This window comes from Choloepus didactylus, chromosome 1 (assembly GCF_015220235.1).
Source record: "Choloepus didactylus isolate mChoDid1 chromosome 1, mChoDid1.pri, whole genome shotgun sequence".
Lineage (NCBI taxonomy): Eukaryota > Metazoa > Chordata > Mammalia > Pilosa > Megalonychidae > Choloepus > Choloepus didactylus.
The window spans coordinates 65506568-65516611 of NC_051307.1; the positions used below are offsets into that span (position 1 = coordinate 65506568).

The following is a 10044-nucleotide window of genomic DNA, read 5'->3' on the forward strand; positions in this document are numbered from 1 at the left end:
TGAAAACAACTTAATCAGAAGGTTCCAATCTAATCAACACTAATACGTCTGCCTCTACAAGATTGTATTCAAGATTATGGCTTTTTCTGGGAGACATAATGTATGCAAACTGGCACACCAGGGTACACAATTCAGTCTACCACAGATGGCTACAATATGTATGTCCTAAAAAGTATAGCGTAATTCCCTGGAAGAGAGAGTTTGAATTCTGAACCACACATTTTAGGGACAGTTCAGACAGTTGTTTTTACTAGTCTTGTATTGCATCACATACTTGATAATTTCTTGGAAATATTTTTATAGAAGGATTTTTTATAACAGGATTTGACCTACAAAATTAAAAAGTAATTATTGATTTTAAGGTTTTCTAATTACCAATTGTAGGGAAATAGTTAAATAAATTGTAGAATAACAGTACCATGGAATACTATGGAACAGGTTAAAAAGAATGAGGTAACAGTATGAAATGAAATAGAAAGATCTCCAAAATAATATTGTTCAGTAAAAAACAGCAAGTCACAGAACTGTTTGTCTATTAGGAGTCCACTTATGTTTAAAAAAAAAATGTTGTATATTTGAAAATATATAGAAAAAGGTCTAGAAGGATACCTATCAAACAGCTATCAGTGATTTACCTCCAAGAGCAAAGGGGAACTTTTAAAAATACTACATATTGCTTTTTTGCTTGCAATTTTTAAAATAAGTATTTCTTACTTGTGAAATTTTAAGAGTATTTTAAAAACGTAAAGGCTGTACTATCAAGAGCTCAAGATATTTTTAGGCAATTTAGAGAGTTGCATATACTATATTGTTAAATAATGTTTAAAAACTCTTCTCCTTACATGGATATCTAAATGCGACTTTTTAGTGGATTTACTTATATTAATAGGTTCTAATCTGTCTTACCGAATAGACTTCAGTGTATACTGAATACATTATTGATTTCCTCGGTCAGCTAGATGTATACTGTTGTGTTTTGGATTGTTTTTCCAGGAGAAGCAAGGGAATTGCTTTGGCCCATCCCCGCTCTCCTGGTGAGGGCCTTTTGTAACCAAGGACACATACCATTTGTGCCAGACTGGTTTAGGCCAAGGGTGCTATGAAAAGGGCAAGGACTATAGAGTGAGACAGTTTCTAATTCTAGTTCTGCATTTACCACCTTATGACTACTGGAAAAAAAGCTCAAAAGGCAATTGTAAAAAAGGTATGATTTTAATTTTATAATAAAACTTTATCCTCTGGTTTATAGGTAAGGTCTTTACAGGCTTGGCAACAGATGGTGGACCAGCGCCTCAGTTCTTGGCATACTGATGTTCCTATGTCAAGTAGTTTGATACCATCTAAGCTTCCATTATCCACTGAAAGCCAGGAGCTATCTTCTGATCAAAATTCTGACTGGGTCATTGCTCCTGATGAAGCTCCTCAAGAGAAATCCTTACCAGAATTTCCAGACTCTGGTTTTCATTCCTCTCTAACAGAACAAGTTCATTATTTGCAGGATTCTTTGGATTTTGAAAAAAGTTCCACAGAAGGCAGCGAAAGTTCCATAATGGGGAATTCCATTGACACAGTCAAATATGGCAAAGAGTCAGATTTAGGGGATGTTAGTGAAAAACATGTTGAATGGAGTAGGGAAAGTGCAGACAATGAACAGGATAATAGTCTGCTTGAACAATATTTAACTTCAGTTCAACAGCTAGAAGATGCTGAGGAGAGGACAACTTTTGATGAAGGGATAGGAGATAGTAAGCTTCACATAGCACATTCTCTGGAGAAGTTAGATGTCTTGACTGACAGTGCTGCTGTAGGTGAGACTCATGGCATATCTGCTACTTTGAAAGATGAAATCAGCCAGACACCAGAGAATTGTAAATTAAATAAAGAAGTTCAAGGGCAGCAGTCAGAATGTGATTCTGCATTTCAGGTATTGCATGTTGGTATTATTGTATAGCATTTCTTAGCTTACTTGGGAAGCAGAAGTCCACTTAAACTTTGATTAAGAATGTTTTCAGTTGCCTTTTCTTTTTTGGGGGGTGGGGTGGGAAGGGGAGTACTCCCTCAATTTTGTTACTATTTATATAGAATTTGTATTTTTGTCTCATATTTTCTAGATTCTAGATACTGTGCTGTGTCTTCATTTTAATTTTGCTAATAAACTTTTACTTAGCTGTAATGTACAAAACAATATTTATATTGAAAGCTCTATGCACTTTATTTCTTAAATGAATTGTATCAACAATGTTCCTGTTTCTTTTATGTACTCAGATTATTTCCTTTCAAAAATAATTAAATTAGAAAATATCTTACAAATAGGAAATTTTATCTTGATATAAAGAACAGAATTTTGATTCTTCTTCATATGAGGAAATTAATTATGTAGTGAAGAATGCAATTTGTTTAAATGAATATAAATGACAAATATGAGGATGATGAACTATTTAAAGTTGCCAGACAGTCTTCATGGAATAAAAACATTTTTTTAAAAGTCTTTCTTTCCTCCCTTATGAGACAAAGAAAGCCTTCTTATAGGTAAATTTAGGAAGTAAAGGTAATATTATAGGATTTCACAGTGGGCATGATTAAATTGTCTCATGGAAAACTTTAATGTCATGCATCATATGAAGTACAATGTTTCATACAGTTATTAAAATCAGGCTTACTTAGAACAACACAAGATTATTTATCTTAGATATGAAGAAAGCAGATGGTAAGCTCCATTCACTTGGAATAATGTCAAGGCACACATCTTTTCATTTACTGCTTTTTACCCTACAGATAAGTATTTATGTGCCAATATATTGTCAGAAGTTAATGTATGTTTATCTTCTCTGTTTCTGCTTGTATTTGTTTATGTATTTCAGCAGAAGATCCATGGCCATTCACTTCATTTTTGACCTCTACCCCATAGTGAAGAACATTTAAAGTAATACTAGTGGTAGAATATGAATGACTTTTTTTTTTTTTAAAGGACTATTTTCTATCTAAATCTCTGAAACAGTTTCACATTTGGAAGACAATTTAATGATAGTTAAGAAAAACAAAACCTCAACTGTTTCTTTACTTGTTAAAAAAAGAATATATATCCATAACTTTGAGAAGAAATGATAAGATTGTGTTTGAATATTATAGAAGAGATGCATTTGCAAATCAAGGAGAATTTTTGGAAGCTGGATATTTTAATCTTTGAGAATCTTCTAAGATAATTAAACAACATATATCTTCTTTCCCCTATCCATGGATATACAACTGTTTAAAACTATGGCAATACTTATGTGTTCTTTAAATTTAGGTGCTAAATATCTATTCATTATTCTGTTACTGTCACTAGGTCCCCTTCTTTGAAGTTATATAAAGTAAAAACTTCTTCCCCTTCAAGAAAAAAGTCAGGGATTGCATGCTATACTTAGTTGGTAGTTAGAAATATTTCTCCAGTATAGTAAGATGTATTGTTCTGGGTTTATAAATATGTAGCACTCAGGTTGAGAAGACTTGGATTTCATTCTCAGAAATCCAGAATCTCTTGCAGAGGAAATGTTTTCTTGTTTCTTATCACCAGAACAGCAGTTTTATCTTCAATATGACTTTCCCTAGTGAAGCACGTGTAACGTTGGGTGCATGTTAAATAAAAATTGAATTTTTAACTTTTTGAATAATGCTAATTATCTTTTATGAATAATCTTGAATTTCTTCTTAAATATACCCTATTTTTCTACTTTACAGTTAAGTGCCTCATTTGCTGCCCATGATTAGAAAAAAAAAAAAACCACCACCACCCAACTTGCACTGCAATAGTACCAAAGTGCTACTTCATGGTACATCATTTTTCATAAAAGCTGCTGAAATGTCATGGTTCAGTATTACTTAAGTAGGTTTCTGCTAACATCTTCTCCTTCCTTTTTTTTTCTTTTAAGAAATGGCGAAACACAACTAAATTCATTTGAACATCAGCATTTATCATGAGGATTTGCCTTTGCCTTGTTTTTCTAGTCCATAAATAGTATTCAGAATACTTTTATAAAAATTAACAGAATATGGTAATTAATAGTCTCCTTTTCCATCTGTATTTTATTTAACTGTTACTACAGTTTGAAGTACAAGAATATTTAGTCCCCCCCCACCCGAATTGTACAGATTATCTTGAATGTAGGTGAATGAAAATAATATATATTAGAATGTAGGAAATCTGTGGCATAGACTTAATGTATTTTGATAGGTTTACAATGTTATTTAAAAGTAATTTATGTAAGTAAGATATTTGGTTTTAACTCTAGGGGCTATTCATTGGTCTGTTCAGGAGGGAATAGATCCAATAAGATTTGGGAAGTTGAGCTTTTAATATGGTCTTTGTGATATTTCTAACGGGAGATTTATGTCAGCTTTGCTATTTTAGGTCATATCAGTTCTCTTGATTTATGAAAAATTCAGTGTATCAATTAGAAATTCTTACAGAAGAACAGAATCATACCATGTGAGAGTTGGAAAGAACTTCAGAGATTATTCAAATCTCTTTGTTTTAAAGATGAAACTAAGTAGCAGAGAAGTTAAAGGACTTGTTTAAGATTACTGTTAGTAGTAGTAAGTAAACCATGAACACTTAAATATTATTGTATCCCAAAATTTTATTATACCCTCTTTATTAATCTCTACATTTAGTGAGTAAGTAGGGAAGTCTTTGCATGTTTTTCATTCTCTTTGAAAGAAAAAAAAGTTCTAAGAGAGCTTTAACTCTGTCATTCAAGATAATGTTGCTCTCAGAACCTTGAGTGAATTTTCTCCAAGAAATGTTATTTCATTAAAATGTTTTTTTGAAGAGAAATAGTAGATCATAGTAGAAAAGCATACTGCATCTTAGAGTCCATCTGTCTGATGACAAGGAAGTATTACTGCTTGCTGATATATATAAAATTTTATGGTGAAATGCTGAGTTTGATTATATGTTAAAGTTTTAACTCTTCTGGTGTGCAGAAAACTATGATCATGACAGTTGATACATATACAATTTAGTTTGATTTTATGAATTTAATTAGAACAGGCCTCATAATGTGCATGTTTTAGGAAAAGGTTTATTAACCACACAATTGTTTATATATTTATATATATGTTCATAACTTTATTCTTGAATAATGTGAGTGCCATTCTTGAGTATGCGTTTATCTTTTATTTGTTGTGGATTATTTAAAATATATAAACACTATAATAGTGTATTTTCCTATTATCTTTTCAAGGCAAGTGTACTTCTTTTTATAAATATTTTCAGGAAAATACAGGCTCAAGATATTATACTATCTCCCTTGGCATTTTTTTTTTTTTTTTTTTTGGTGTGAATTCTTAGAATTGGACTTATAACATTAAAATATAAAATATAAAACCTTTTTTTAAAGGAGAATTAAGACACAATAAAAAGGGGAATGAATCTGTCAATTTCCCATTCATAAATGAAAAGGAAAAAGGACTTCATTGTTTAACGTATATTTTCATTTTGCCACTTACCTTATTAAAGGATATTATATTGTAATGTTTTAACTTCTAGATATATGACTTCCTTATTCAAGAAGTGAAGCAGAAAGGGTCTGTAAAAATTCTAAACATTTTTAATGAGATTGCTTTCACTGAACAACCCTGTTGTGCCATACTAAAATTAAAAATCAAGTAAACAAAGCAGTCCTTACAGCCTTGGAGAGGAAATAAATAATAATTGTCTTTTAGAAATGAGGTGCTTTTTATCTGTCAATGAATAAAAATCATACTACTTTTTAATTCCTTTAGTGGATAGCAGGAATCACTCTGTAGTGGCTTTGTTCAATTTATAATTAAATCTGACTGTTTTATTTTATTTTTTTTTTAATCTTCATTTTATTGAGATATATTCACATACCACGCAGTCATACAAAACAAATCGTACTTTCGATTGTTTACAGTACCATTACATAGTGGTACATTCATCACCCAAATCAATCCCTGACACCTTCATTAGCACACACACAAAAATAACAAGAATAATAATTAGAGTGAAAAAGAGCAATTGAAGTAAAAAAAGAACACTGGGTACCTTTGTCTGTTTGTTTCCTTCCCCTATTTTTCTACTCATCCATCCATAAACTAGACAAAGTGGAGTGTGGTCCTTATGGCTTTCCCAATCCCATTGTCACCCCTCATAAGCTACATTTTTATACAACTGTCTTCGAGATTCATGGGTTCTGGGTTGTAGTTTGATAGTTTCAGGTATCCACCACCAGCTACCCCAATTCTTTAGAACCTAAAAAGGGTTGTCTAAAGTGTGCATAAGAGTGCCCACCAGAGTGACCTCTCGGCTCTTTTTGGAATCTCTCTGCCTCTGAAGCTTATTTCATTTCCTTTCACATCCCCCTTTTGGTCAAGAAGATGTTCTCCGTCCCACGATGCCAGGTCTACATTCCTCCCCGGGAGTCATATTCCACGTTGCCAGGGAGATTCACTCCCCTGGGTGTCTGATCCCACGTTGGGGGGAGGGCAGTGTAAATCTGACTGTTTTATAATAATTTAATGTTGACAGTAATAGTTTAATTTGTGAACTATTTTTAGATGTCTCTTTAATTTTGTTGTAGAAATAGTGGGTGATTTAAAGTGGTTATGGTCTGTTTTATGAAGGATTAATATTTTATATTACACTTACTTAATTTGTGTTTGAGTTTCTAATTTTAAATAAAAGGTTTTGGCATTTGCGTGTGACATCTGTTTATTAGTTATTAGTAGTGATGGTTCTTATTCATTTTGCTAGCAATTAATGGATAAATAAAATTCAAAACAAATTGCAAATAGAACTCTACTAAGAAAGGTGCAGAATATTGTGATGTAAGTGAACTTACAATAAAATAGTCCTAGCCTTATTAAAATGTATATGAAGTGAAAGGTATGCTAATTTAGTTTTATTCAGTATAGATTTCATGACATACTGTTTACCCACTGCAGTTATCTGGGTAGAGAAGAGCAGAGGTTATCCTTCAAAGAGCACAGATGACATAGCCAGATGTTAGAGAAGACAATGGGTGCTGAAAGTTTTAGGGAGTGAGTAAGTGGAGTAGAAGCCCTCTCATTTGACACAATTAGGACCTGTAGTTGGTTGACTAATTAAAAGATTGGTTAGAGCAGGGAATCATAAAAAATGATATATGTGCCTTAAACTTTAAAAAAGATATATTTATTGAGATATAATTGACATATAGTAAATTGTGCGTATTTAAAGTAGAAAATTTGATAAACTTTGACACACAAACATTCCCATGAAGCATGACAGTTATCAAGGTAATGAACAAATCCACCGCCACCAAAAGTTTCCTATTCTTTTGGTAATTCCTCTATTTTGTCTGGTTTCTTTTACTCATGGTAATTTTGAGAGTCATCTGATAGTTCATTCCTTTTCTTTGTTGAGTAGTATTCTGTTGTATGTATTTGCCACAATTTGTTTATCCATTCATCTATTGATGGACATTTGGGTTGTTTCTAGATTTTGGCTATCATAAGTGAAAGCTGCTATGAATATTTGTGTACAGGTCATTGTAAGGACTAATGCTTTCTTTTGTCTTTCATAAAACCTAGTAGAAAGGCTTGTTATATGGTAGGTATTACGCTTACTTTTATAAGATATTACCATATTATTGAATATTCTCCAAAGTGGTTGTACCATTTTGCACTCCTGGTAGCAGTGTATGAGAGTTCTAGCTGCTCACATCCTCCCTAACACTTGCTATGGTCAGTTATTTTAATTTTAGCCATTCTAAGGGGTGTATAGTAATATCTCATTGTGATTTTAATTTACATTTCTCTAGTGACTAATGATGTCGAGCATCTTTTTATTTGCTTATTTTCCATCTTTTTTGGGTCAGTGTCCCAAAGTTTGGTGAAGTATTCAAAAAATTTGCCCATTTAAAAATTGTTTCTTTTTTCCTTATTTTGATTGTAAGAGTTTTGTATATAGTCGAGATAAAAATGCTCCATTGATACTGGTTTTATATATATTTTGTCCCAGTCTGTGTACTGCCTTTTCATATTCATAAACCTGTTTTTTTTTTTTTTTTTGGTACTGCTCTTAAATTTAACTTAGCCCTAAAAAAGTATTCGTCCCAAAACGGGGGAAAAGGTACAGTCTATGAAGATCTTTAGACTAGCCATTGTTTTGAGAGATGTCTGTATTAGTCAGGTTTCTTTAGGGAAATAGAACCAATAGGAGATATCTGTAAATATGAGATTTTATAAAAGTGTCGTGTGCAACTGTGGGGATGCACGAGTCCAAATTCTGTAGAGCAGGCTGCAAGCTGGCAATTCCAATGAAGGTTTTAGATGAATTACCCAGGAAAGTCTGACTGGCTAAAGTAGAAATGAAAATTCTCTCTTCTAACTGCTGAACTCATTACTTCTCCTTTTAAAGCCTTCAACTGATTGGATTAAACATCTCTCATTGTGGAAGACACTCCCCTTAGTTGATTGTAGATGTAATCAGTCATAGATGTAATCAGCTTACTGATGATTTAAGTACATGAAATGTCCTCTCAGTATCAGGCCAGTGCTTGCTTGACCAGACAAGTGGGCACCATCATCTGGCCAAGGTGACACATGAACCCAACCATCACAATGTCTCAGTATATTTGAAACTGTGGGGAAACCTACTCTTCAAATGCATTGGGTAGGTAAAGTAGTGTAATCTGAATAAAGCAACTGTATGATTCCAAAGTCATGTACATTACATGTTGTATGTCTACATGAGAAATACATTCATCCAGTTACTTGGAAGAGCTGTTCTAAAAAGGCTTGAAATAGAATGAAATCTTGAACTTCTTAATGAATGCGAAAGCACAAAGAACACTTAAGACATTAACATCTTAAAGAAGTTAAGGACTGGGAACCTTGAGGGAGGAGGGAGGACACAGAACAGTCATTTGGCATGGGATTCTGGGTGGCATGAGGAAAATGCAATTTGTGAACTTACTTCAGAGACTGTTTCAAACAGTTGAGATATCTAGACACTAGAGATCATAAAACTAACAAAGGAGTTTATTAGCAAAATCCCATTGTAGTTAGACACGATGGACCAAGTTTCAGAACTGCTGTAGAAACAGGTAAGTTATTTTGTGAGCTGGAAATTCCATTTTTTCCCATTTTAAAATATTTTTTGAAGAATAAGAGAAAAGTAGCAGCTCTTCTAAGAACCGGGCTGTTAGGAAAAAGTGGTTAAAAATTTCAAGCAAAAAGATAAATTCTAAGCCCTTAGTTCATAAGGCAGATAAGCTTGTGGTCGACTTGGAGGGCCAATACAAACAAGGCATGACTGTGTGGGGTAAGCATCTCATGTCCCCATTCCCCTTCTTAAAATGTAAGCTAGTTCTAGTGTGAGGATTTCATAAAACTCCAGATTTAATAAAGAGGAACATTTAGGGATTTTCCTTTAAGTTTCCCTTCAGATTTTTCAAAATAAAAAATTCAGGACTAAGGAATGATAGATGAATTTAACCTCTGAAACTAGATTCAATAGGGTATAAAAAGACTAAATATATACACTAAAAATGCAGGGCTTCCTTCCAAGAGGTAAGTTTCATTCAAGTTGTCACCATATAAACCTCCCATAAATTATAAACAACTTAATTGTAACATCAGTTGGTTGCAAGAGCACAATAAACTTAACAATCCCTGACACAACCTAAGTACTCTATTCCAAATAAATTTTTGATGACTCTTATGAAATATTTTGCTTGTTTGGCTTAATTTTCACATATCCATTTATGAGATCTCTGCAAAGATAAAGCTTTAAGGTCAGGAACACTTTATCACAACTTGGTCTCTAACTTTGACATATTTCTGGTAAAAGCTTCCTTCCTCTTGACAGCACCAGGCAAATACAGCATACAAAAGGACCTCAAAAACAAACAACAAAAAAACAAAAAACCACTGAAACAAGATTGCAGAGGAGCACTGGCCTCTCTGCCTATCCTATATTTGTATCTGGCAGGGTCAAGCAGTCCCAGTACAGGAATAAAGTGAGCCAGGTGTAAGAACTGGTCGTGGACCCTGGTG

General features: G+C 33.1%; 1 protein-coding gene across 2 annotated transcripts in view; it reads left to right on the top strand.

The window, feature by feature from the left end:
* Positions 1 to 5939, top strand: part of CEP97 (centrosomal protein 97) — a 32900-nt gene extending 26961 nt beyond the window's left edge. For both annotated transcript variants that reach the window (XM_037835007.1, XM_037835008.1), the window contains exon 11: positions 1250 to 5939. In XM_037835007.1, coding sequence (XP_037690935.1) covers positions 1250 to 1951 — 702 coding nt within the window. In that variant the 3' untranslated portion in view covers positions 1952 to 5939. The remainder of the gene's footprint in view (positions 1 to 1249) is intronic.
* Positions 5940 to 10044: the final 4105 nt, after the last annotated feature.